The sequence below is a fragment of the Schistocerca cancellata genome, chromosome 12, assembly GCF_023864275.1.
Source record: "Schistocerca cancellata isolate TAMUIC-IGC-003103 chromosome 12, iqSchCanc2.1, whole genome shotgun sequence".
Lineage (NCBI taxonomy): Eukaryota > Metazoa > Arthropoda > Insecta > Orthoptera > Acrididae > Schistocerca > Schistocerca cancellata.
In genome coordinates, this window is record NC_064637.1 from 106,024,415 (window position 1) to 106,052,183 (window position 27,769).

The 27,769-nt window shown below is 45.3% G+C and overlaps 1 protein-coding gene across 1 annotated transcript in view; it reads left to right on the forward strand.

Moving 5' to 3' along the window:
• Window positions 1–262: 262 nt before the first annotated feature.
• LOC126109492 (odorant receptor Or2-like) overlaps window positions 263–27,769 on the forward strand; it is a 134,563-nt gene continuing 107,056 nt past the window's right edge. The window contains exons 1-2 of the mRNA XM_049914517.1: window positions 263–298; window positions 12,467–12,859. Of these exons, the coding sequence (XP_049770474.1) occupies window positions 263–298; window positions 12,467–12,859 (429 nt within the window). The remainder of the gene's footprint in view (window positions 299–12,466; window positions 12,860–27,769) is intronic.

Genomic DNA, 27,769 nt, shown 5'->3' on the forward strand with positions numbered 1-27,769 from the left:
AATTCCATAAAGTTATTTTGATATTTAAATCAAAAGAAACGAAATTTATAACCGTTTCGGGTAATATAGACCCGAACAGAACAGCAGGGTTAACAAAATAGCTGATCGAGTAGACAATATAACCTAATGTTCATCATACTGTACTAGTTAACACAGAAATTTCTAACAGTTGCATGAAGATAAACAAAACAAACGCAATCTCTCCAAAGCAAACTTCGCTGTCACCAAAGAGTATCCAACGTGGTCTAGAGGCCCACTCAACATGAACATGTACTTCAACGTACCAGCAGCTCACAATGTGAGAAATGTGTGCTATCAGAATAGAAAAGGATCGAAAAGTGTATATTTAGAAGTGCCAACAGGCAACAAAAGGTTAATAGAATAACTAATACTTTTAATTGTTATTCTTCGTGACCTATTATAACCGTTCTTTAGAGAGTGGTTATACATAAACGAATTAAATTCTGTAATACGAAACGACCTAAGGGTCAAAAAAACGGTAATAGTATTTCGAAGTAATAGTTAAAATTTTACAAAGAATAGATATTAGAAATAGAGTAACGCAAAGTAGTACAAAGGGATTGTTTTGAATGTAAAATATAAACCAAGGCTAAGCATTGTTAGGTCTCTCTTTGTTTTCAGCGATGGCGAGTGTGTGCCGTTCTTCCGTGGTAGTCGGAATTTTGGGATTAGAAGCCTAATTAAATTACGTTCTGAGAACTGGATTAGACATTGGAGTGGTGGAGAATGGATCATTTTGGGATAAATTCAGAAACGGAGTCGATTAGAGGTGACTGGGTGTACGAACATTGATATTCAAGTGAATGGTGATTGTACGTGTTAAACGAAATGCTACGATCGTATATTTACGATTGTGAAGAGAATTATTGACAATACGAAAACTTAAGTTGAATTAGGACTTCATTCGATGTATGCGAATTATTAAAGAGTATTGGGACCGAAAATTATTTGGACCTTATCACACTAGTAGCTTTACCGCTCGTTGTCAAGGTGATTCCGCTAATAAACGAGAAGTAAAAAATAGTGCCCGTTGAAAGACTAAACTTGTGCTGAACCGACATTGAAAGGATTCGAGCCCATAATTAATACCGTGTCGTGAGAATTGAGAAGCTTAGACATTGTAAGACCCAGAGAAATATTTATAATTTATTGGACATTAATGGCAAAGGTCAGTTTCATGGGAAAACATATCTTTGGTGATAGGTACACGAAGGAATGTGGTATTGACTGCCATCACACTGAAACAATACACACTAGGATGAATTCTCCTTTCATTGATCCCCCAGTGCTACCTCACATTAATTTAAGAACTTATTGTATCAATAAAACAGAAATATACGAGACATTTCCAGTGTTTACTAAATTCCATAATCAGATAGGGCATAGACAATCATATGTGAACATTCAAGGGTTATTGAAGGAAGCTGATAAACCTTTTATGAACATATTTAATAGGATTCAACGAAGGCATACAGACTGCTAAAGTAACTAAATCAAATTACTCAGCGAAAGAAATTAGTAAAAACAGACTGGAACTCAATTGATATCTTACTCCAGAGTAATAAAAAACAAAAATGTCTTTGGATCCGTCGTGTTTGAAAGTGTATGAATTATCTCTGGAAAAAATGCGATCAGTTATCAACGGCTAGTTCACACGACTGGATTTACTATGTGATTCAGAAATGTTTTATGCCCGACCCACACGGCAGGGAATGGTTCTTAACTAGCAGGGACAATATATACACCAACTTTCGAGATCAGCTCCACTGCCGGGGGAAAACGTCGCGAAGACGGTGGGTGTGCGGGAATACCGCATCAAAGTACTTTGCGTTACTCTGGAAGTAGATAGCGACGAAACAGAATCTGTTTTTCAGTTGTGAACTAGAAATCGGGCAAAGTATCGCACAAAAAATAGCATTTATTATGAGAATCTCAGACACCAGATTTCCTAAAACATTTTCTTCCCAGAAACAACATTTTATTAAATCGTATGGAAAGATTCGTATTAGAGCCTGCTAATGAACTATACATATGATTCGACTAAAAAGAAAACGAGCGGATCTCTTGGATTACTGACTCATGCAACACCGGAGGCAACCCTAGTTTGCTACAGAACATAAAAGTAAGAAGAAGTGTGTTTCAAATATTAATCTAGCCGTTTAAGTCAAGAAACCTGACAGCATACAAAATTATTCTGCGGCGTTATTCAATTTGCCAACGGCCTTGCCGCAGTGGTAACACCTGTTCCCATCAGATTACCGAAGTTAAGCGCTGTCGAGCTGGGCTAGTACTTCGATGGGTGACCATCCATTTTTTTTTTTTTTTTGTGGTTTTAGGGCGCACAACTTCAATGGTCATTAGCGCCCTGACGACGTTAAGAATGCACCGCGAGGCACAAGTTTAAAACAACAACTAAAATGGAAAACACGATAAAAGACAGACTGACAGGCATAGATTTAAAAAACAGCATCATCAAATGTCCTTAGTGAGGTTTGTCAAATTGATAAAACGAAGAACACGAGCAGCTGCTCGTGGGTCATCCGCTAAAACGGCATCTAAAGTACATGGCAGGTTAAGATCGAGACGCAGTGCGTTAAAATACGGACACGACATTAAAATGTGTCTAACCGTCAGCAAGTGCCCACATGGGCAGAACGGCGCCGGCGCAGCCGTCAGCAGATGGCGATGGCTGAACCGGCAGTGTCCAATTCTTAACCGGGCCAAAACTACCTCCTCCCGCCGAGAAGGGCGTGAGGAGGACGTCCAAGCCACGGGAAGAGGTTTCAACGCCCGAAGCTTGTTTGCTGTAAGGGCAGCCCAATTGGCATGCCACAGCGATAAAATGCGCCGACAAATAACCCTGCTAAAATCGGACGAAGGGACACAACAAGAAGCTGTCCGAGGCTGGAGGACCGCAGCCTTGGCCGCGGCATCTGCAGCTTTGTTCCCAGGGATACCGACATGGCCAGGGACCCACATAAAGCTAACCGGAGAACCGACGTCCACCAGCTGCCGAAGAGAGCGTTGGATCCGGTGCACGAAAGGGTGAACCGGATACGGATCACTGAGGCTCTGGATGGCGCTCAGGGAATCGGAGCAGATGACATTAGCAGAATGTCGGTGGCGGCAGATGTAAAGAACAGCCTGGTAGAGGGCAAAGAGCTCAGCTGTGAAGACCGAACAATGGCCATGGAGCCGGTATTTGAAACTTTGTGCCCCGACAATAAAAGAACACCCGACCCCGTCATTGGTCTTAGAGCCATCTGTATAAATGAAGGTCATATTGATGAACTTCGAACGAAGTTCCACAAAACGGGAGTGGTAGACCGAACCGGGGGTAACCTCTTTTGGGAGCGAGCTAAGGTGAACGCGGACCTGAGCCTGGAACCAAGGTGGCGTGTGGCTCTCGCCCACTCGAAAGGTTGCAGGGAGTGAAAAATTAAGGTGTTGAAGGAGGCGACGAAAGCGAACTCCAGGGGGTAGCAGGGCAGAGACATACAACCCGTATTGACGGTCGAGAGAGTCGTCAAAAAAGGAACGGTAAGACGGGTGGTCGGGCATTGACAGTAGCCGACAGGCATACCGACAAAGCAGTATATCGCGTCGGTAGGTGAGTGGCAATTCGCCAGCGTCAGCATGAAGACTCTCTACGGGACTAGTATAAAACGCTCCGATCGCAAGATGTAAACCCCGATGTTGTATGGAGTTGAGGCGGCGTAAGATGGATGGCCGTGCAGAGGAGTATACGAAGCTCCCATAATCCAGCTTGGAGCGGACGATCGACCGATATAAACGAAGGAGGACGGTTCGATCCGCTCCCCACGACATACCACTGAGAACACGGAGGACATTTAAAGAACGGGTACAACGGGCGGCCAAATATGACACATGTGGAGACCAGCTAAGTTTCCTGTCAAAGGTAAGGCCTAAAAATTTGGTTGTCTCCACGAGTGGGAGAGCAACGGGACCGAGTCGTAAGGACGGTGGGAGAAACTCTTTGTAGCGCCAGAAGTTAATACAGACCGTCTTCTCGGCAGAAAAACGGAAGCCATTGGCGACACTCCAGGAGTAAAGACGGTCAAGAGAACGCTGAAGACAGCGCTCCAGGACACGTGTACACTGCGCGCTGCAATAAATGGTAAAATCGTCCACGAAAAGGGAGCCCGATACATCAGCTGGGAGGCAATCTATTATTGGATTGATCGCGATGGCGAAGAGAGCGACGCTCAAAACTGAGCCCTGTGGCACCCCATTCTCCTGGCGAAAGGAGTCTGACAGGACAGAACCCACAAGTACCCTGAACTGTCGATCCATTAAAAAGGAACGAATAAAAAGAGGGAGGCGACCGCGAAGGCCCCATGTATGCATGGTGCGGAGAATGCCCGCCCTCCAACAGGTGTCGTAAGCCTTCTCCAAATCAAAGAACACAGCCGCGGTCGGGCGCTTCCGCAAGAAGTTATTCATAATGAAGGTCGACAAGGTAACCAGATGGTCAACAGCAGAGCGGCGCCTACGAAATCCACATTGTACATTGGTAAGTAGGCGTCGAGACTCGAGCAGCCAAACCAATCGAGAGTTAACCATTCGCTCCATCACTTTACAGACACAGCTGGTAAGCGAGATAGGTCGATAACTGGAAGGCAAGTGCTTGTCCTTCCCCGGCTTAGGAATCGGGACAACAATAGACTCGCGCCAGCATGCGGGAACATGTCCCTCAATCCAGATGCGATTGTATGTACGAAGAAGAAAACCTTTACCCGCAGGAGAAAGGTTCTTCAGCATCTGAATATGAATAGAATCAGGCCCTGGAGCGGAGGACCGTGATCGGCCAAGTGCGTTTTCGAGTTCCCGCATGGTGAATGGGGCATTATAACTTTCACAATTCGAGGAGCGGAAGTTAGGTGGCCTAGCCTCCTCTGCCTGTTTGCGGGGGAGGAAGGCAGGGTGGTAATGAGCGGAGCTCGAAACCTCTGCGAAAAAGCGGCCGAAGGCATTGGAGACATCCTCAGGGGCCACAAGGACGTCATTCGCGACCGTCAAGCCAGAAACTGGTGAGTGGACCTTAGTGCCAGATAGCCGGCGCAGGCTACCCCAGACAACAGAAGAAGGAGTAAAACTGTTGAAGGTGCTTGTGAAAGCAGCCCAGCTGGCTTTCTTGCTTTCTTTGATAATACGACGACACTGAGCACGTAATCGTTTATAATTGATACAATTCGCCACTGTAGGGTGGCGTTTAAATGTGCGTAAAGCACGTCGACGAGCACGTAAAGCGTCTCTACATGCTGCGGTCCACCAGGGGACCGGTATGCGACGTGGAGAAGAAGTAGGGTGAGGGATGGAATATTCAGCAGCAGCGAGAATGACTTCCGTGAGGTGTGCGACCTGACGATCGCAGCTTGGGAAGGTTTGATCCTGAAAGGTCGCCCTGGAAGAGAAGAGCCCCCAGTCTGCCTTGGAGACGGTCCAACTAGAGGAGCACGGAGAGGGGGTATGCTGCAGGAGATGGATAACACACGGGAAGTGGTCGCTCGAATATGTATCAGAAAGTGCATACCACTCAAACCGGCGTGCAAGTTGGGGAGTACATATAGAGAGGTCTAAATGGGAATAGGAGTGAGATGTGTCCGAAAGAAAAGTAGGGGCGCCAGTATTGAGGCAGACAAGATTGAGCTGGTTGAAAAGGTCTGCTAACAAGGAGCCCCTCGGGCAGGATGCTGGAGATCCCCAAAGGGGATGGTGGGCATTGAAGTCTCCAGTTAACAAAAATGGTGCAGGTAGCTGAGCAGTAAGTTGCATCATGTCTGCCCTGGTAATGGCAGATGATGATGGAGTGTAAACGGTACAAATGGAAAATGTAAAAGTGGGGAGAGTAATGCGGATGGCAACTGCCTGCAGGCCAGTGTGCAACGTGATGAGATCGTAGTAAATATCATCCCGGACCAGCAACATAACCCCTCCATGAGCTGGGATACCTACCACAGGGGGTAGGTCAAAACGCACAGAGGTGTAGTGTGCCAAGGCAATTTGATCGCATGGGCGTAGCTTCGTTTCCTGGAGGGCTACGAAGAGCGGACGGTGCAAGCGGAGCAGCAACTTCATGTCCTCTCGGTTGGAGCGAATGCTGCGAATATTCCAGTGAATAAGTGCCATCGTAAGAAAAGGAAGATGAAAGAAGGGGTCACCTCGAAGGCCGCTGAGGGCCTGGCTTCGAGCGAGCACTGCCGCCGCTATCAGTAGGCGGACAGTCATCGTCCATTGGGTCTATAGGTTCATCGGCCATCTTGGGAGGATGGCTGGGAGGGGGAGCTTCCTCTGCCGGTGAACGGCCAGATGTTCGGCTACCAGCGGTGCGGCCAGGCGAAACGGATGACGGCCTGGGGCGGCAACCGCTGGGTGGCGCAGGAGAAGAAATGCGCCGTGGCGGAGAAGGAGAACTGTGCTTCCTATGAGCCTTCTTGGAAGGACGTTTGGTGGAAGTACCGGTCGAAGGCTGGGAGGTCGAGGTACGTAGGAAGTCTGCACGGGATGGTTCCTTCTTGAAGGCCCGTGCATCTGACTTCGGGGTCTTCGTCTTAGCAGAAGCTGATGAAGGGGCTGGTGTCTGTGGGGTGATGGGAGGAAGAGGAGACGTCGACCGCGCGATCTTAGCACTGGCCGAACGGACGACCGTGGTGCTGAAGGTCAGATCGCATGTCTGGGTTGCCACCTCCCTAGTAGTCCGAGGAGAGGCGAGGACAGTACTGTATTTCCCAGCTGGGAGCAGCGCGGGCTTCCTACTAGCCAATAGCTTGCGAGCAGCCGAGGTGGACACTTTCTCTTTGACCCGAATTTCTTGGATACAGCGTTCTTCCTTATAGACAGGACAGTCACGGGAGGATGCGGCATGGTCACCCTGACAGTTCACACAACGAGGAGACGGAGGTGGACAGTCACCCTCATGGGCATTCCTGCCACAAGTGACACATTTAGCCGCATTGGAACAAGACTGTCGAGTGTGATTGAAACACTGACACTGGTAGCAGCGCGTAGGTGTCAGGACATAGGGGCGAACAGAAATAACCTCGTAGCCCGCCTTGATGCGCGATGGCAGCTTAACACTATCGAAGGTCAAGAAAAGTGTCCGGGTCGGTACAAGGTCATTGTTGACCTTTTTCATGACCCTATGGACAGCCGTCACGCCCTGCTCAGCGAGGAAAGATTGAATCTCCTCGTCAGTCAATCCGTCGAGGGAGCTAGTATAGACTACACCAAGAGACGAATTCAAAGTTCGGTGGGTCTCCACCCGGACAGGGAACGTGTACAGGAGTGTGGCCCGAAGCAGTTTTTGTGCCTGAAAGGCACTCTCAGTTTCTAGTAATAACGTACCGTTACGCAACCTGGTACAAGATTTGACAGATCCGGCTATGGCATCTACGCCCTTCTGGATAACGAAAGGGTTGACAGAGGAAAAATCCTTTCCGTCCTCAGATCGAGAAACGACGAGGAACTGCGGGGCAGGCGGTAGTACTTTTGTCACTGGTGGCTGGTCACGTTTCCGTTTTTGGGCAGAAGTCGAGAGAGATGGAGTGGAATCCATTGCGGAGGAATCCCCCATGATTGCCAGCGTCTCCGATGGCGCGCTCCTTCCTTGTGGGGACCCTCTCAGAGGGCAGTCCCGCCTTAGGTGAATGTTTACACCTCAGGTCACACCTCCCGAGAAACAGACGGACCAATCGGCATGGTCAGAAGGTATCAGCTCAGGCATTCACCCCTCCCCAGGCCTGGCCTTTACCAGGGGGTACGCGCGTGCCTTACATGTCTACCCAGGGCGGTGAATTACGCGTTACCCCGTCACCGGCTACGCGTGCGAACGCGTGTGTCGGCCTTCAGGCACGCACAGGGAGGAAGGAAGAAGAGGAAAAAGAAGAGAGAGAGGGAGGGAGAAAGAGGACAGACTGTCTCAAACGCCGAGGCGGAGACCAGAGAAGGCAAGGAGAAGAAGGCAATGAGAAGGCAAGGAGAAGAAGGCAATGAGAAGGCAAGGAGAAAGCAAGGAAAAGAGTAAGGAAGACAGTGAGGTGGAGAAGAGCAAAGAAAGGAACCAACAAAAGGAAGGAAGAAACGAGAAGTGAAAAACCAAAAAGACCACAATTATAGGTCGTGGAACCGTCCGTCTCCGGACGCAGGCGCTAACTACCCCCGTGAGGGGAATGGACTCCTTTTAGTCGCCTCTCACGACAGGCAGGAATACCTCGGGCCTATTCTAATCCCCGGACCCGCAGGGGGGGACCATCCATTCTGCCGAGTGCTGTTGGCAAGCGGAGTGGACTCGGCCCTTGTGAGGCAAACTGAGGAGCTACTTGATTGAGAAGTAGTGACTCCGGTCACGTACGAGATGGAATCCAAAATTTTCGGGACTGGTGCTGCCATCTGGAAAGCAGGAGTAGTAGGTCTTTGCACCGCTAGGTAACGAGAGCTGCGTATCTGATGAGTCAGTGTGCGGAGTGGCATTCAACTGGGAGGACGTGTTGCGTGTCCACAGTGATGTCCGTAATACTCTGTGTTTGGTGTGTGGCGATATTATGATGGATCCGCGAACAGAACAGCGCGTGTGTATCAAATTCTGTGCGAATCTGGGGAAAAGTGCTTCAGAGACCCTTGCAATGATTCAACAAGTGTTTGGGGGACAGAGCATGAGCCGTGTTCGTGTGTTCGAGTGGTATGCTCGGTTCAGGGCCAGCCGTACAGACGTCGAAGATGATGCTCACACTGGAAGGCCTGTTAGCCGCACAAAGCCAGACATTGTTGCCAAACTTCAACGAATGGTTCGTGTGGATCGACGTTGAACCATTCAAGACCTTGCAGATGAAGTGGGTATTGGTTATGGGACATGTCAATGAATGTTGACAGATGAATTGGGTATGCATCGTGTCTGCGCAAAATTTGTGCCGAGTATCTCGACTGCCGATCAGAAGGCACAGCATGTTGAAGTGTGCGCAGACCTTCGTCAGACCACATCTGATTATCCAACCTGCTAGTCACGGGTTATCACAGGCGACAAGAGCTGGATTTATGGTTATGACCGAGAGACAATGCAACATTCATCCCAGTGGAAGAGCCCGGGCTCTCCGAGACCCAAAAAAGTTAGACAGGTGAAGGGTAAAGTGAAGAGCATGATCATCGTTTTCTTTGATACCAAGGGAATTGTGCACGAGGAATTCGTCCCACCCAACCAAACAGTGAATTCCGCCTACTACTGTGACGTTTTGCGACGGCTCCATGAAAACGTGCGGCGATGATGGACCGAACTGTTGCGTCAAGGGAACTGGCTGCTGCATCACGACAGTGCACCCCGTCACACGTCCTTGCTCACCAGGACCTTTTTGGCAAAAAACAACATGGCGGTTGTACCCCACCCACCACACTCGTCAGACTTGGCACTTTGCGACTTAGCACCATTCCCAAAACTGAAACAAGTTGAAAGGCTGTCGGTTCGACACTAGAGAAATGGTTCGACACTCTAGAGAGGATTCAAGAAGCATCACTGGCAGTGATAAACACCTTCAAAGAACAGCACTTCCAGAAAACGTTTGACTAGTGGCAGAAGCGACGATACCGGTGTGTACGTGCAGATGGGAACTACTTCAAGGGTGATGGCGACCATTAGTCCAAAGGTAAGGTTTTCAACAGATGGCAGCACAATTCCTGAAAATTTTGGATAGCACCTCGTAAACTGATATACGGCCGGGAGAGCGGTTTGCTGACCACATGCCACTCCATATCCGCATCCAGTGACGCCTGTGTGCTGAGGATGACACGGCGGCCGGTCGGTACCGTTGGGCCTTCCAAGGCCTGTTCAGACGGAGCTTTTTTTTAGTTTTTAGTTATTCAATTACCCTGTAATAATTCATTTAACACGCTGACAGCTGTGTAACATTACGAGTCAAGATAGCTGTAACGGAACTTGAATAGTGTAAAGTTATCGTTAAAAACGCACGCTGCGCGATTTCTTACGATTTGGTCGGTCATAATAATAGTAACATGCTTTTGAATACAATTAACATATACCGGCGATACCTGTTTAGTGTTATTGGAAATAATATGTAGTAAATTAATGAGTAAGCTAGCCGATCCTGTAAGAAGAGGTAAAATTGGGCATATTAAGGTGTTTTGCTTTATATCGACTAAGCCGATGATACGGCTTATTTTTTTCCTCTTACTCTTAGAAAAAAAAAGTAAAGAAGTGCCAATTGTGCGTTGTGAAAAATATAGGGGCGAATTTTAAATAGCTGCGGTGTATAATCAGACTAACAAATGGACATTAAGTTACACGAAATCGCAGATGGCGAAGTGTGGTCATTAAACTGAGTACACCTACAGGGCGGTCAATTCCGGGATAAGTCTTTCGCATCTCATGAGGGACGCGGTATTGAGACTGGTCACCTCTTGTTCGCATTGACGGCACATTGAAGAGTGGACGTTACATTTCAGATGTGTTACGACACGTGGCTCTACCCTTCATTCGATCCCTGCGAAACCCTACATTTCAACAGGATAATGCACGACCGCATGTTGCAGGCCCTGTACGGGTCTTTCTGGGTACAGAAAATGTTCGACTGCTGCCCTGGTCAGCACATTCTCCAGATCTCTCACCAACTGAAAACGTCTGGTGAATGGTGGCCAAGCAACTGGCTTGTCACAATACGCCAGTCACTACTCTTGATGAACTGTTGTATTGTGTTGAAGCTGCATGGGCAGCTGTACCTGTACACGCCACCCAAGCTCTGTTTGACTCAATGCCCAGGTGTATCAAGGTCACTATTAAGACCAGAGGTGATTGTTCTGGGTACTGATTTCTCAGGATCTATGCAGCCAAACTGCGCGAAAATGCAATCACATGTCAGTTCTAGTATAATATATTTGTCCAATGAATACCCGTTTATCATCTGCATTTCTTCTTGGTGTGGCAATTTTAATGGCCAGTAGTGTAGGTCTCTGTTATGTGGGCGCCGGGTGTGTGGCCGTGCGGTTCTAGGCGCTTCAGTCCGGAACTGATCTGCTGCTGCCGCCGTCGCAGGTTCGAATCCTGCCTCGGGCATAGGTGTGTGTGATGTCCTTAGGTTAGTTAGGCTTGAGTAGTTCTAAGTCTAGGGGACTGATGACTTCAGAAGTTAAATCCCATAGTGAAACTTCCTGGCAGATTAAAACTGTGTGCCCGACCGATACTCGAACTCGGGACCTTTGCCTTTCGCGGGCAAGTGCTCTACCATCTGAGCTACCGAAGCACGACTCACGCCCGGTACTCAGCTTTACTTCTGCCAGTACCTCGTCTCCTACCTTCTAAACTTTACAGAAGCTGCTCCCGTTGTTCGAGATCCAATGACTGTTAGCAGAATATGGAATCGGTGGGTTCAGGAGGGTAATACGAAACGCCGTGCTGGATCCCAACGGCCTCGTATCACCAGCAGTCGAGATGACAGGCATCTTACCCGCATGGCTGTAATGGATTGATCAGCCACGTCTCGATCCCTGAGTCAACAGATGGGGACATTTGCAAGACAACAACCATCTGTGCGAACAGTTCGACGACGATTGCTGCAGCATGGACTGTCAGCTCTGAGACCGTGGCTGCGGTTACCCTTGATGCTGCATCACAGCCAGGAACGCCTACGATGGTGTACTCAACGACATACCTTAGTGGATGAATGGCAAAACGACATTTTTTCGGATGAATCCAGGTGGTGTTTACAGCATAATGATGGTCGCATCCATGATTGGTGACATCGCGATGACGCGTGCATGTATACGTCATCGCCATTCTGGCGTATCACCCGGCGTGATGGTATGGGGTGCCATTGGTTACACATCTTGTTCGCATTGACGGCACTTTGAACAGTGGACGTTACATTTCAGATGTGTTACGACCTGTGGCTTTACCTTTCATTCGATCCCCGCAAAACCCCACATTTCAGCAGGATAATGCACGACCGCACGTTACAGGTCCTCTACGGGCCTTTCTGGATACAGAAAATGTACGACTGCTGCCCTGGTCAGCACATTCTCCACATGTCTCACCAATTGAAAACGTCTGGTCAATGGTGGCTGAGCAACTGGCTCGTCACAATGCGCCAGTCACTATCCTTGATGAACTGTGGATCGTGTTGAAGCTGAATGGGCAGCTGTACCTGTACACGCCATCCAAGCTGTGAGTCAATGCCCAGGCGTATCAAGCCGTTATTACGGCCAGATGTGGTTATTCTGGGTACTGATTTCTCAGGATGTATGCACCCAAATTTCGTGAAAATGTAAGCACACGTCGGTTCTAGTGTAATATATTTGTCCAATGAATACCCATTTATCATCTGCATTTATTCTTGGTGTAGCAATTTTATGGCCAGTAGTGTATGCGTTGTAAGGCGATATTGCACAGTTGTTGCTAGCTCGTCTTTGATTGGTTTCGTCGCAGGAGCCGTCAGGTCGAGCAGCGCGGTCGGGGGAGGAACACAATGGCGGGACCCGCGCGCTGGCTGGCCACGTGCGCTACCTGACGCTGGGCGGGCTCTGGCCGCGCGCGCGGGGAACCCCCTACCTGGTGTACGCTGCGCTGGTGCAGCTGTGCGGCGCCGCCTACGTGGCAGTCTGCCTGCTCAGCGTGTACTCGGCGCGCGGCGACGTGGCCGGCATCTCGCACACGCTCATGCACACGCTCGAGATCAGCTCCGGGGTCCTGAAGGCGGGGCTCTTCTTCCGCAAGCGGCGAGCCTTCTACCGGCTGGTGCGGGACCTCGAGCTGATGGAATCCCGGGACTGGGGCTGCCCCGAGCTGGAGGCCGCTCGGCGCTGGGCGCGCTGGATGACGGTATGTGCGAGGACCACGTGCAATTAAGTAGCAGTCACTACGGTTCGCTAGTTTTGTTGCACTACGAGGCGTGTTTTTTAACCCTTTCGTGGGCAAATTTATTGAGCAGTTTTTTTAATGAAAGAAGAGCAGATAGTAGTTAACAGATAGGTATATTTATCATACAGAATATCAAATTTGCTCCAACTGTGAAAGTGACATCACACAACAAGGTGGGAAGTATTCTTCCCACTGCCCTTCCTTGGAGTTAAATGACAATAACTGTGTGCATGTGTGCGTGTGCATGTGTGCGTGTGCGTGTGCGTGTGCGTGTGCCTGTGTGCATGTGTGCGTGTGCGTGTGGTTTGAGGTTTTCGGGTGCTAAACAGCATGGTCATCAGCGCCCAAACGCATAGAAACAGGAACACATGCGGTGAAGGGACGAAGATGGACAGTGAACAAGGAGAACGGCTAAAAGACAGATCTGACGCGGTTCCAAATCCTCACATACAGAGGCAAAACAAGAGGAGACGAAACGCACTAAGAAAGGATAGGAAACACAAGAAAAAGAGAACAGAAATCGAAGTGAAACAAGTAGGTAATCATGTCTGCCGGACCTCTTACCCAAACCCTGGGTGAGCCAGTCACCCAGCAGCACATTAAAGTCCTCTCCCTAAAATCCGAGGCAACAAATAAGACAGGACACAAAACCATAAGACCTTAACCACAGTCGTTGCGTCGTCTAGCTAAATATAGGGCAAATCCGGTGGCAAGGAAACCACCGCCCTCTGGTCAGAGAATAAAAGACAGTCAAGTAAAATGTGGCGGACAGTAATCTGGACGCCATAAGCACTGCAGATTGGGGGGTCCTCCTGCCGGAGTAAAAAACCATGCATTAAGGGACTGTGCCCGATGCGGAGGCGAGTGAGGAGAACCTCATCCCGCCTGCATGACTGGTAGGACGTACGCCATGGCCGCGTGGTGGCCTTGACCAGACGCAGCTTATTTTCACCGAATGCCAGCCACTCCTCTTCACATTGACGCATAACACGAAAACGCAAAAGGGAGGTAACAGCATGGAGGGGGATGGCACATTCAACAACGTGAGGGAGGGAACATGCATCTTTGGCAGCCACATCCGCCAGTTCGTTTCCCCTAATACCCACGTGCTCCAGCACCCAGCAGAAAGAAACCACCTTCCCCTGCCGTTGCAGGCGGAATAGAGCATCATGGATGTTCTGGACGACCGTATCCGCTCGGTACAAGTGTTGCATGGTCTGAAGGGCACTCAGGGAGTCAGAACAGATGAGAAACTTAAGACTGGGAACACATCTCATCTGCTCCAATGCCCGCAAGATCGCAAACAATTCGGCATCGAAGATGGTAAACGCTGCAGGAAGCCGTAACTTGACGACTCGGTCAGGGAAAACAACAGCACAACCAACAGAGTGCCCCTGTTTAGAGCCATCCGGGATGGTGGTTTTAAATATCGTAAAATAAGGAGGTAAAAACAAACGCAGGAGTGCAGCTCCTCCGGTACTTTGACAAGACTAAAAGGACGCTGGGCTTCTGGAGCAGCCAGGGAGGCAGGCGGGTAGAACCCTGGAGTTGGGGTGCCACACGCTCCACAGCAAGAGACTCAAGCAAATGCTTGGCACGAATCCTAAATGGTCTCGTTGCCCTGGGACTACTGGAAAATAGACGTTCCATAGGCGGTAATTATTTGATAAGTTTACTTCTCTTGTTACAACGATTGTTCACAATTACTTGCCATGAAATTTTCTGAAACATGGGTCTATGCAAAGTGGTATTTGACAATATGTACAAACACAGCGAGTGCTCCTTTCCGCAGGTTTGGTACTACAATGACGGCACGTCCAGTAGGTTTTTCCTAAAATGGGTTGATGCTCCCCTACAGCCACATGACAAAAATCTTCAGGTACTTTACCCCTTTTTGCCAGAAAGACGGGTTTCTGTCCACGCCTTTTTTGGGATGAGAAGCCAGCTATCAACTGTCTGGCTAGATGAATCCTGTATATGAGCTGATCATGCTGTCCACTTTCTCTTTTACTTATTTTCCACAGGATAAAGCTGTTCACTGCAGCAACGTCCACCAGGAAATAAAATATTCTGTCCACCTTTTTACAGAACGTCTGCCATTAGCATACCTTTCTCGCAATTGATCAAACTTATCGACACCACCCATTATTTTGTTGTATTCTGCCACAACTTCAGGACAAGGAATCTCTGTACTAATACCATCCTTGTATTTCCTTTTCACTGTTGCTGTTTTCTCATGGGTCATGAACTGAGGACAGGAAAGTGACTGGACGGTTATCCATCCATTTTACTGCAGAAATGGCTCCTTTTGTTTCAAACTGGAATTCTCCTCGTTCCAATTTTACGTTTTCCTTCATAAATTTGGGTAAATCAAAAGTATTTACCTTATACTAAAGCTCTGAGGGAAAAAAAAATCTCAAAATGTCAGGCAAACAGCACTGAAAGGCTCCTCTACAGAGCAGCACTCTGCTATACAATGCCTCTGCACGAAGGTACAGCAAAAACGGTGGGAACTTCAGATTGGAAGCAGTACCCTGTACTGTTCACTAGGTGGTAGCACCGTACAGAGGTGGCAAATGTGAATCCCACGGGACTAGGAGCGAGTTCATTGTAGTGGGAAGCATGTTTCCCACGGCTCAAAAAAATGGTTCAAATGGCTCTGAGCACTATGGGACAACTGCTGTGGTCATCAGTCCCCTAGAACTTAGAACTACTTAAACCTAACTAACCTAAGGACATCACACACATCCATGCCCGAGGCAGGATTCGAACCTGCGACCGTAGCAGTCCCACGGCTCACGAAAGGGTTAAGTAAGTAGCGTTTTGAAATTAAAAAAAAAAGATGTGCTAAGATATCTCAATTTTATTTTGACATCTTCAACTTTTGTAGTCCTGTCTTCCTCAGTTGCGTGTAATATTACGGTATATTGACAATTTTTACTTAGGGGCCGTCTGACAGCAACTGAATAAAAAACAAAATTAGTGCCATACGCGTTTCGCCTTTATTTTCTGCAAGGCACCATCAGTGGCCTGGAATATGTGCATACCTTTGCTATTTAATTTACATTTTTGTCACTGTACCTATAGTTTACAAACAGTTCTGGTGGTTGGTACTTCCTATTTAGTAGTAATGTTTTGTACTGTACTTACAGGTTGCATGAACAATTTCTTACATATTACGCTCCTGTTGCATTTTTGGCGCTGTTCTTCTTACGAATGCCAATTTGCGGTTTTTTTCCCTCATTCCACAGCAGTATGAACTGAACGCTTGTTTCAATGCAATGTTTTGGTTTCTGTTGCGGACTGTCAAATGCTTTTGCCAAACATCGAATGTTATTGCCAATTTTTCCGAGTGTAATTATTGAAGTATCTGTGATCTGTTAGTGTATGCATTTGTGTGTGTGTATTTTAGTGTGATATATTTTTTTGTGCTGTGTGTGTGTGTGTGTGTATTTTAGTGTGATATATTTTTTTTGTGCTGTGTGTGTGCGCGCGCGCGCGCGCGTTTTGGTGTGGGAGATAATATATTTTTTTGTGTGGTGTGTGTGTGTGTGTGTGTGTGTGTGTGTGTGTGTGTGTGTGTGTGTGTGTGAAGAGTTTTTTTGTTTTATCTTGTCATTGATTTCTTAGTGCTAAAGGCCTAAAAGCGATCGATATTCATCGTGAGATCTGTGCAGTTTACGGTGAAAACACTATGAGTGATGGAATGGTAAGAAAGTGGGTGATAGCATTTAAAGGTGGCAGCACAAATGTGCACGATGGACAACGGAGTGGGCGTCCTTTGGTCGTTAATGAAAGTTTGGTGCAGGAAGTGGACAAGGTGAGAGAAAACAGACGCTTTACGATTTCCTCCTTGCGGGATGACTTTCCTAGTGTTTCTCGTAGTGTTTTGTATGGCATTGTGACCGAGCACTTGAATTACCGGAAATTGTACGTACGTTGGGTACCGAAAATGTTGACGGGTCTGCACAAAACCAAACGTTTAGACAGTGCAGTGACTTTCCTTGAGCGGTACCACAACGACGGTGATTTCTTAAGCCAAATTGTTACGGGCGATGAAACATGGGTGGCCTATGTCACACCAGATTCAAAGCAACAGTCCATGGAAGTAGAGCAACGGCATCGTTTAGCAGCAAGACAATGCCCGTCCGCATGTGGCGAATCGGACCAAAGATCTCATCACATCTTTTCGATAGGAAACTCTAGATCATCTTCCGTACAGCCCCGATCTTGTGTCCAGTGACTACCACCTGTTCCTGCACTTGAAGAAAAACCTGGGCGGTCAGCGTCTTCAAGACGATGACGAAGTCAAAACAGTGGTGATGCAGTGGTTGACAAGTCAGGTGGCAGACTTCTATGAGGAGGATATTCAAAAACTGGTACAACGTTATGACAAGTGCCTCAGTATTGACGGAAATTATGTAGAAAACTAGATTAAGGTACAGGCTTTCATGTAAAAATAAAATTGAGATATCTTAGCAAGTCTTTTTTTAATTTCAAAATGGTGCTTATTTAAAAAACACGCCTCGTATGTAGACGACATAGTAAACAGTAATATTAGTGGCAGTACTGATAAAATTGCTAGGCAAAGAAGCCTAAATTAGTGGAGAAGAGAGAAATTAGCAGCTGACGACTTCTTTTTTTGTTTATTTGGTTGTTTAAGACTTTTATCCATTGTGGATGTGGAACACTGCGACTGTGGTGTGAAAAGGTTTTCAGAAATTACTGCAACCAGTCGCCTTTTATGTAGATGTATTTTATTTAACCATGACCGGTTTCGAGCTGCCTAGCAACTCATCATCAGATGGTATATACATTTAGTGCTTTTTTTGTACCCATTGTGTGGGTGGTTGAGTATCTGTGGCTAAACAGAAACGAGAACAAATAATCGCTACATGTGGTACAGTAACACGAAATATTTACAGAATAATTTATGTTTAACGTATAAGAGCAAATAATCACTACATGTGGTACAGTTACATGAAATATTTACAGTTTAATTTACGTTTTGAGGTGTTACTTACAGATAAATCTTTCTGCAGGTATATATATCTCTTTTAGGACGTATTTTTAAAACCATTGTGTCTTGTTTTTCACAATTACACAAGTTAAAACTTTCACTAGATGTATATGTAATAAAGACAAATCTCTTGTCAGCGTGTGCGATGACTAATAATGCCTCTGGTCAACTTGAAATCTTTGATACTGTAGTTATATTGCAATCTTTGGCTTGTTTATAATGTGTAAATCCTGTATTCGTATCTGTGGCTAAGTGTGTTCAGCGATGTTTACGAAAAACAAGATATATGTTTCCAACAGTGCCTCATAAAAGTAATATACATCTAGTGAAAGTTTTAACTTGTGTAATTGTGAAAAACAAGACACAATGGTTTTAAAAATACGTCCTAAAAGAGATATATATACCTGCAGAAAGATTTATCTGTAAGTAACACCTCAAAACGTAAATTAAACTGTAAATATTTCATGTAACTGTACCACATGTAGTGATTATTTGCTCTTATACGTTAAACATAAATTATTCTGTAAATATTTCGTGTTACTGTACCACATGTAGCGATTATTTGTTCTCGTTTCTGTTTAGCCACAGATACTCAACCACCCACACAATGGGTACAAAAAAGCACTAAATGTATATACCATCTGATGATGAGTTGCTAGGCAGCTCGAAACCGGTCATGGTTAAATAAAATACATCTACATAAAAGGCGACTGGTTGCAGTAATTTCTGAAAACCTTATTTGGTTGTTTATTTTGCGCACACCATTCAGTGTTAGTCCATTCTCTATCTTATACTGAAAACCCAAAGAAACTGGTACACCTGCCTAATATCGTGTAGGGACCCGCAAGCACACATAAGTGGTGCAACACAACGTGGCTTGGACTCGACTGATGTCTGAAGCAGTGCTGGAGGGAACTGACACCAAGAATCCTGCATGGTTGTCCATGTCTGGGGAGTTTGGTGGCCAGCGGAAGTGTTTAAACTCAAAAGAGTGTTCAGGGAGCCACTTTGTAGGAATTCTGTGCCTGGGGGGGTTGTATTGTGCTGCTGGAATTGCCCAAGTCCGTCGGAATGCACAATGGACATGAATGGATGCAGATGTTCAGACAGAATACTTGTGAACATGTCACCTATCAGAGTCATATCTAGACCTTTCTGGGGTCTGATACCACTCCAACTCCACACGTCCCACACCATTACAGAGCCTCCGTCAGCTTCAACAGTCCCCTGCCGACACGCAGGGTCCATGGATTCACGAGCTTGTCTCCATACCCGTATACGTCCATCCGCTAGATACAATTTGAAATGAGACACATCCGACCAGGCAACAAATTTCCAATCATCATATGGTCCAAAGTCGGTGTTGACGGCCCGAGGCGATGCGTAAAGCTTTATGTCATGCAGTCATCAAGGGTACACGAATGGGCCTTTGGCTCCGAAATCTCTTACCGATGATGTTTCGTTGAAAGATTCGCACACTGACCCTTTTTGACGGCCTAGCATTCAAATCTGCAGCAATTTGCGGAAGGGTTATGCTTCTGTCACGTTGAACGATTCTCTGCAGTCGTCGTTGGTCCCCTTCTTGCAGGAGCTTTTTCTGGCAATGTCGGAGATTTGATGTTTTACTGGATTCCTGATATTTACGGTACACTCGTGAAATGGTCGTATGGGCAAATCCCCAGTTCATCGCTAACTCGATGATGCTGTGTCCCTTCGCTCGTGTGCCGACTGTAACACGACATTGAAAGTCACTTTAATCTTGATAACCTGCAATTGTAGAAGCAAGAATGGATCTGCTGCTTATAATTTTTCCGGCTTTTATGGGCGTGGTCCATGGAACTCTTCAATCCTCTACGTTTCGTCCAAGGCTACGTTGGACATCTTCAGAGATTCTCCTGGTTGTGCTTAGTCTTGCCGACTGACTAGTTGGACGCCGAAGAGCGGCCTATATACTGTGGAAAGTGGGCGTGGTCTGGATTTCACGTGATAGAGACAAACCTTGTCAAACATAAAATTTTTCAACTATCGATTATAGTACGTCAAAGATAAAAACTTCTCATCGATTGTGTAGCGCCACAGTCCATATATCACTGAGTTTCATGGATTGTTATTTTCTGTTAAAATCATAGAGTAAATATCTCTGGAGTGAGCATTGCGTTCTGCGCATGTTGTCAACATTAAACCAGGATTGTCACGTGTTTTCGGGACTTCGCTGTGCGTGTGCGCCTTCCGCAGCGTTTGAAGTTTATAATATCAAGAGTTTTTGTTATGTTTAACCGTTTGTTGATAATGTAATAACGGTGGTGAATCACTGTTGTTACTACGGATGTAAAGAAAAATGTGTGAAAGGAGGGATAGTAACTTTTCATAGGTACATACCATGTAGCTCTAATTATAGTTATCATATTAGTAAGAGACACTGCATATATTAAAAATTTCGAGACGCATTATAATTAAGGATTGATTCTGTAGACCTATTTTTCTACGATGTATAATAGATATTACGACTCGTACAAAAGCTTACAAACAATCGCTTCCTCTCGTAAATTTGCTAGTGGAACAGGAAAGGGAATGGTTAGTTGTTCTAGCAAATACTATCCTCCATGCATTCATCAGTGACTTGTCGATTATGCATATAGATTACTCAGTCTACTATTTATGTAGTAAATTGGGAGCAAGTTCGTAAAATGCGTTAAATAAATACTTCAAAGTGTCACCAGTAAGAAAAATTGTGCTTTAGGTCGCAAAAACGAGAAAATAAATACGCAGAAATAGCAGAAAAAAAGGACGAATTAGCAGGGATATAATCGCTAATGTGTGGCAAATTCGGTGTTTTTCGGACACTTGCAAAAGTACTAGAGTACTGTCAAGTCGTTTTGCAAGATTATCACTGCAAAAATGTACGTGAGGCTCTGTAATACTATAAAGTGACGTATCATACCGAAAACTACCAAAAATTGAGTCCATCTGAACTGTGACACCTATCGCAAAGAAGCAGAATGCAATATCACTTGCCCTTAAAAGTTACGTAGGTAGTTTATCCCGGTATCAAATGGATACTGTTAAAATGTCTGCGCAACATATATAAATAATCCACGACACGTACGAAAAGAATCCGTCTGTACTAGGGATGTAGTGACATTCGAAATATGCAGGGCGCTATACGGACAAACACACGACGTCCCAAGAACACGTGACCAGGCCAGCAATGTACGAGGGCTATCCACAAAGTACATTACGTTTTGGAATTAAAAATAAATAAAGTATTGGAAATTTTTTTATTATATACAGATGAAAGCCACACTTAAATACTACTTTTCTACATAGTTGCCATTTAAATTAAGGCACTTATCGTAGCGATGGACGAGCTTGGAAATTCCTTCGTCGTAAAATTCGGCCGCCTGCGCCTTCAACCACGTGGTTACCTCTTCTTGAAGCTGTGCGTCGTCATCAACCGCTTCTTCATTGCTGGGAATAAGTGGAAGTCGCTCGGTGCCAGGTCGGGACTGTACGGCGGATGAGGAAACAACTCCCACTTAAAAGATTCGAGAACTTCACGAGTGGGATTTGCCGTGTGGGCCCCGGTGGGGTCGTGAATCAGCAAGATCTTTGAGCCCAACTTTCCCCTGCGCTTGTTTTGTATTGCTCTTCTGAGGTTGTGCAGAGTTTGGCAATACCTTTGAGAGTTTATTGTAGTGCCTCTTTCCAAGAAATCCACAAAAATCAGACCTTTTCTGTCCAAAAAGAAGAGGTAACCACGTGGTTGAAGGCGCAGGCGGCCGAATTTTACGACGAAGGAATTTCCAAGCTCGTCCATCGCTACGATAAGTGCCTTAATTTAAATGGCAACTATGTAGAAAAGTAGTATTTAAGTGCGGCTTTCATCTGTATATAATAAAAAAAATTTCCAATACTTTATTTTTAATTCCAAAACGTAATGTACTTTGTGGATAGCCCTCGTATGTTGACAACATAAAACCTGTTCTGCACGTGTGAATGCTCACTCCAGAGAATTTTACTCTATGGTTAAAATTATGGACTGCGGTGCTACAGAATCGATGAGAAGTTTTTATCTTTGACGTACTATAATCGATAGTTAAAAAATATTATCTTTGACAAGGTTTATCTCTGCTATCACGTGAAAACCAGACCACGCCCACTTTTCACATTATTTAGGCCACTCTTCGACGTCCGACTCGTCTACTCTTCCGACGATCTTCTCCTTCATCTCACTCATCTCCTTTCCGAACAGCTCAATTCCCGTCGCTCCGCAATCTTCCTCTCTCTTGACCTCGAACGCGCATATGACCGCGTATGGCATTCCGGTCTCCTCTTCAAGCTCCAAACCTTCGCCCTTCCCATTAACTACGTTCGTCTGATCGGTTCCTTTCTCTCCCGCCGTCCTTCCCATGTCACCATCCATAACACCGATTCCTACACCTTTTTCCCCTCCGCCGGTGTGCCCCAAGGCTCCGTCCTCTCCCCCCTTCTGTACTTTTTGTACACGGCGGACATGCCGCCGCCGTCACCCCCCGTCCACCTTCTCCAGTTTGCCGATGACACCGCCTTCCTTGCCCTTGCCCCCACCCTGCGACGCTCCCAACACCTTCTCCAATCCCATCTTGACCGGTTCACCGCTTGGTGCAACCAGTGGTTGCTCAAGGTCAATCCTTCCAAAACCCAGGCGATCATTGTAGGCAAAACCACTCCCTCCTTCCGCCTCCTTGATTTCTATCTCACCGTTTATGGCCGTCCCATCGCTCTCACCCCCACCCTGAAGTACCTTGGCGTCACCCTCGACCGTCGCCTCTCCTGGACTCCCCATCTCCAGACAATCCAAGCCAAGGCACGTTCCCGACTCCGTCTCCTCAAGCTCCTTTCCGGCCGAACGTGGGGTCTGGACCCCTCCACCATCCTCCACACCTATAAGTCCCTCATCCGCCCTATCCTCTGTTACGCCCATCCCGCCTGGATCTCCGCCCCCCCTTCCTTTTATAAATCCCTCCAAATCCTTGAACGCCATGCTCTCCGCCTTGCCTGTCGCATCCGTCTCCCTTCCCCCACGCGGATCCTGTATGACCTTATCCCCTTCCCCCACCTCCTCCTCTTCCTCGAAAGGATACGAATCCTATACACCTCCCGTAAACTCTATCCTCCTCACCCGCTCGTCTCCCCGATCCTCTCCCACCCCCGCCCGCTGCCGCGCCTGTACTCCCATGTCCCACCCGGTCTCCATCTCTCCACCCTCCATACCCTCTCACAAGGTGGCTTCCGCCAGCTCCCTCTCCCTGATGATGTCCTCGCCCCCTCCATCTACCCCTCCTATCAACTTTGACCCTGCCCCCCTCCCCACTTCCCGTGCCCTTTCCTTTCGGCACCCTCCCTCCCTTCTCTTCTCTTCCCTTCCTTTTCCCCTCCCTTCCCCCTCTTCCCCCGGGCTTCCTCTCCCCCTTCCTCCCTCCCCCCTATCTCCCCTGCCCGTGGCATCTCTGCTCTCCCCTCTCGCTCTCCCACTCCCCTTCCTCCTCCTCCTCTCTTGGCAGGTCCCCGGACTCGCACACGTATAGTGAACATTCGCGCGCCGGAGATCGTCGCCTTTTGTGTCTCGTGTGTGTGACGTCGTATAGTGTTTTTGGTGTCCGCCGTCCCACTCCTCCGTTCACTTGTGTCGTCGGACTCATCAGTGTTTTGTGCGCCGTGCCAACGTGTTTTCAGTGTTGTTATCGTCACATGTGAACGACTCCGTGTTTTTATGTCTCTGTGTCCTCTCTCTTTTGCCCGTCATTTTGTTTACTGTCATTCACCATGTTTTATACTCTTGTAAAACGCTATGGCTGAAGAGCGGCGTAGTGGGCCGCTGCCAGCCTACCTGAGTTGTACAGGCTTTAAAATAACAATAAAGTAAAAAAAAAAAAAGTCCGACTCGTCAGTCGGCAAGACTCAGCACAACCAGGAGCAACTCCGGAGATGTACAACGTAGCCTTGGGCGAAACGTCAGGGATAAAAGAGTTACATGGACCATGGACATACAACACGGAAAAATTCTCAGCAGCTAAAACATCCAGTACTGTATCTAGCAATTGCGTCAGGCACTTGTTGTCTTGTATAGACGTTGCCGACCGCAGTGTCGTATTCTGTCTGTCTGTATTGGAATACACGTGCCTATACCAGTTTCTTTGATGCTTCAATGTACATCTTAACAGAATATATACTGCATTTTACCAGTAATAAAAAGTAGTTGATCGTGTAACTTATGGGTAGTTATGTAGCCAAAGCAATTACATACTTTTGATAGAAGTGTAGTTCACAAGAACAAACATAAAAAATATGTAGGATTATTGTAACTTTGTAATTAACAGAACGCTCTTACCCCTCTATATAAAAGGAAGTGTCCTGACTGACTGAAAGACTCGTCATCGCTCAGCCCATGCCCCCAAGAATGGAAACTTGAAATTTGGTGAGGATGTGGATCTTGCACTGTAGGCGCCATTTGTAACGGGTTTTTCGACGGTTAAGGGGGTGAAATAGGGGATGAAAGGGATCTTTAAAGTATGTCGCTGTTAAGGGGGTTTTGAAGCTAGAACTACAAAAGCTGGTACTTTGTTTCTCAGTCTGAAAATAAAAAATGTGGTTTTGAGCATTTTTGGAAATTCAACCATGAAGGGGGGTGAAACAATGGGTGAATTTTTTTTTTGAAAACATTATTACTAAGGAATTGTTAAAGGGTTTTTAAGGGTACATCTACGGCACTTGGTATTTGACTTCTCTGTCAGAAATAATAATTGTAATAATAATAATAATAATAATAATAATAATAATAATAATAATAATAATAATAATAATACTTTATTTATTTTTAATTCCAAAACGTAATGTACTTTGTGGATAGCCCTCGTATGTTGACAACATAAAACCTGTTCTGCACGTGTGTGACAATCCACCAAACATAGCAGACATGGAACACTTCTGGAGCAACATATGGTCAAACCCGGTACAACATAACAGGCATGCACAGTGGATACAAGCAGAAACAGACTCATACAAGATGATACCACAAATGCCTGAAGTGATAATTTTGCAACATGAAGTCACCCGAGCAATTAATTCTACACACAATTGGAAAGCCCCTGGAAATGATAAAATAGCAAATTACTGGCTAAAGAAGTTCACCTCAACACATTCACATCTAACTAAATTATTTAACAGTTACATTGTAGACCCATACACATTCCCTGATACACTTGCACATGGAATAACCTATCTGAAACCTAAAGATCAAGCAGACACAGCAAACCCAGCTAAATACCGCCCCATAACATGCCTACCAACAATCTACAAAATATTAACTTCAGTCATTACACAGAAATTAATGACACATACAACACAGAACAAAATTATCAATGAAGAACAAAAAGGCTGCTGCAAAGGAGCACGAGGATGTAAAGAGCAACTGATAATAGATACAGAGGTGACATATCAAGCTAAAACTAAACAAAGGTCGCTACACTACGCATACATTGATTACCAAAAAACCTTTGATAGTGTACCCCACTCATGGTTACTACAGATATTGGAAATATACAAAGTAGATCCTAAATTGATACAGTTTCTAAACATAGCAATGAAAAATTGGAAAACCACACTTAATATCCAAACAAATTCAGATAACATCACATCACAGCCAATACAGATTAAGCGTGGAATATACCAAGGAGACTCATTAAGTCCTTTCTGGTTCTGTCTTGCTCTGAACCCACTATCCAACATGCTAAATAATACAAATTATGGATACAATATTACTGGAACATACCCACACAAAATCACACATTTGCTATACATGGATGATCTAAAACTACTGGCAGCAACAAATCAACAACTCAACCAATTACTAAAGATAACAGAAGTATTCAGCAATGATATAAATATGGCTTTTGGAACAGACAAATGTAAGAAAAATAGCATAGTCAAGGCAAAACACACTAAACAAGAAGATTACATATTGGATAACCACAGTGACTGCATAGAAGCAATGGAAAAAACAGATGCCTATAAATATCTAGGATACAGACAAAAAATAGGAATAGATAATACAAATATTAAAGAAGAACTAAAAGAAAAATACAGACAAAGACTAACAAAAATACTGAAAACAGAATTGACAGCAAGAAACAAGACAAAAGCTATAAATACTTATGCTATACCAATACTGACCTACTCATTTGGAGTAGTGAAATGGAGTGACACAGACCTAGAAGCACTCAATACACTTACACGATCACAATGCCACAAATATAGAATACATCACATACATTCAGCAACAGAAAGATTCACATTAAGCAGAAAGGAAGGTGGTAGGGGATTTATAGATATAAAAAACCTACATTATGGACAGGTAGACAATTTAAGAAAATTCTTTCTAGAACGAGCAGAAACTAGCAAAATACACAAAGCAATCACTCATATAAATACATCAGCTACACCATTGCAATTTCATAACCACTTCTACAACCCTTTAGATCACATAACATCAACAGATACAAAGAAAGTAAATTGGAAAAAGAAAACACTACATGGCAAGCACCCGTATCATCTAACACAGCCACACATAGATCAAGACGCATCCAACACATGGCTAAGAAAAGGCAATATATACAGTGAGACGGAAGGATTCATGATTGCAATACAGGATCAAACAATAAACACCAGATATTACAGCAAGCATATTATTAAAGATCCCAATACCACAACAGATAAATGCAGACTTTGCAAACAACAAATAGAAACAGTAGATCACATCACAAGCGGATGTACAATACTAGCAAATACAGAATACCCCAGAAGACATGACAATGTAGCAAGAATAATACATCAACAACTTGCCATAAAACATAAACTAATAAAACAACACGTTCCCACATACAAGTACACACCACAAAAAGTACTGGAGAATGATGAATACAAATTATACTAGAACAGAACGATTATAACAGATAAAACAACACCACATAACAAACCTGACATCATACTCACCAATAAAAAGAAGAAATTAACACAACTAATTGAAATATCCATACCCAACACAACAAATATACAGAAGAAAACAGGAGAAAAAATTGAAAAATACATCCAACTGGCTGAGGAAGTCAAGGACATGTGGCATCAGGATAAAGTTAACATTATACCAATTATACTATCAACTACAGGAGTCATACCTCATAATATCCACCAGTACATCAATGCAATACAGCTACATACAAACATATATATACAACTACAGAAATCCGTAATAATTGATACATGTTCAATTACCCGAAAGTTCCTAAACGCAATGTAGCATATACTGTACAGTTAAAAGGAAGTGACGCTTGATCAAGGTCCGCGTCACTTTCATTTCGAACCAGACCTAAGATCTGAGAAAGGAAAGAAATAATAATAATAATAATAATAATAATAATAATAATAATAATAATAATCATAATTACGTGCAGGCCATACAGTGGTTGCGAATGAAACACCAGGTACTAAGCTAGTTACTGATAAATGCAAAAGTTGTTTACGAATAACAGAAACATTTTTATATAATTTCGACAAAGTGTTGAAGCGATGTTTAATGGATTTTTGTTTTACGTTTCTTTATTTTACCTTTTGGTTCAGGAAATTGCGTTTTCTACCGCTATATGGTAAATCGGTATTGTTTTCTTTACTTTTATTACACTGTCCCTCTGCTTCACGATGTTGTTGTTGAGGTTGTTGTGGTGCTCTTCAGTCCTGAGCATGAGGAATCACTTGAAAGTTGTTATCACGAAGAAACTGTTGCGTAGCGTTAGCTCGATGTGCGGGTGCGTTGTCTT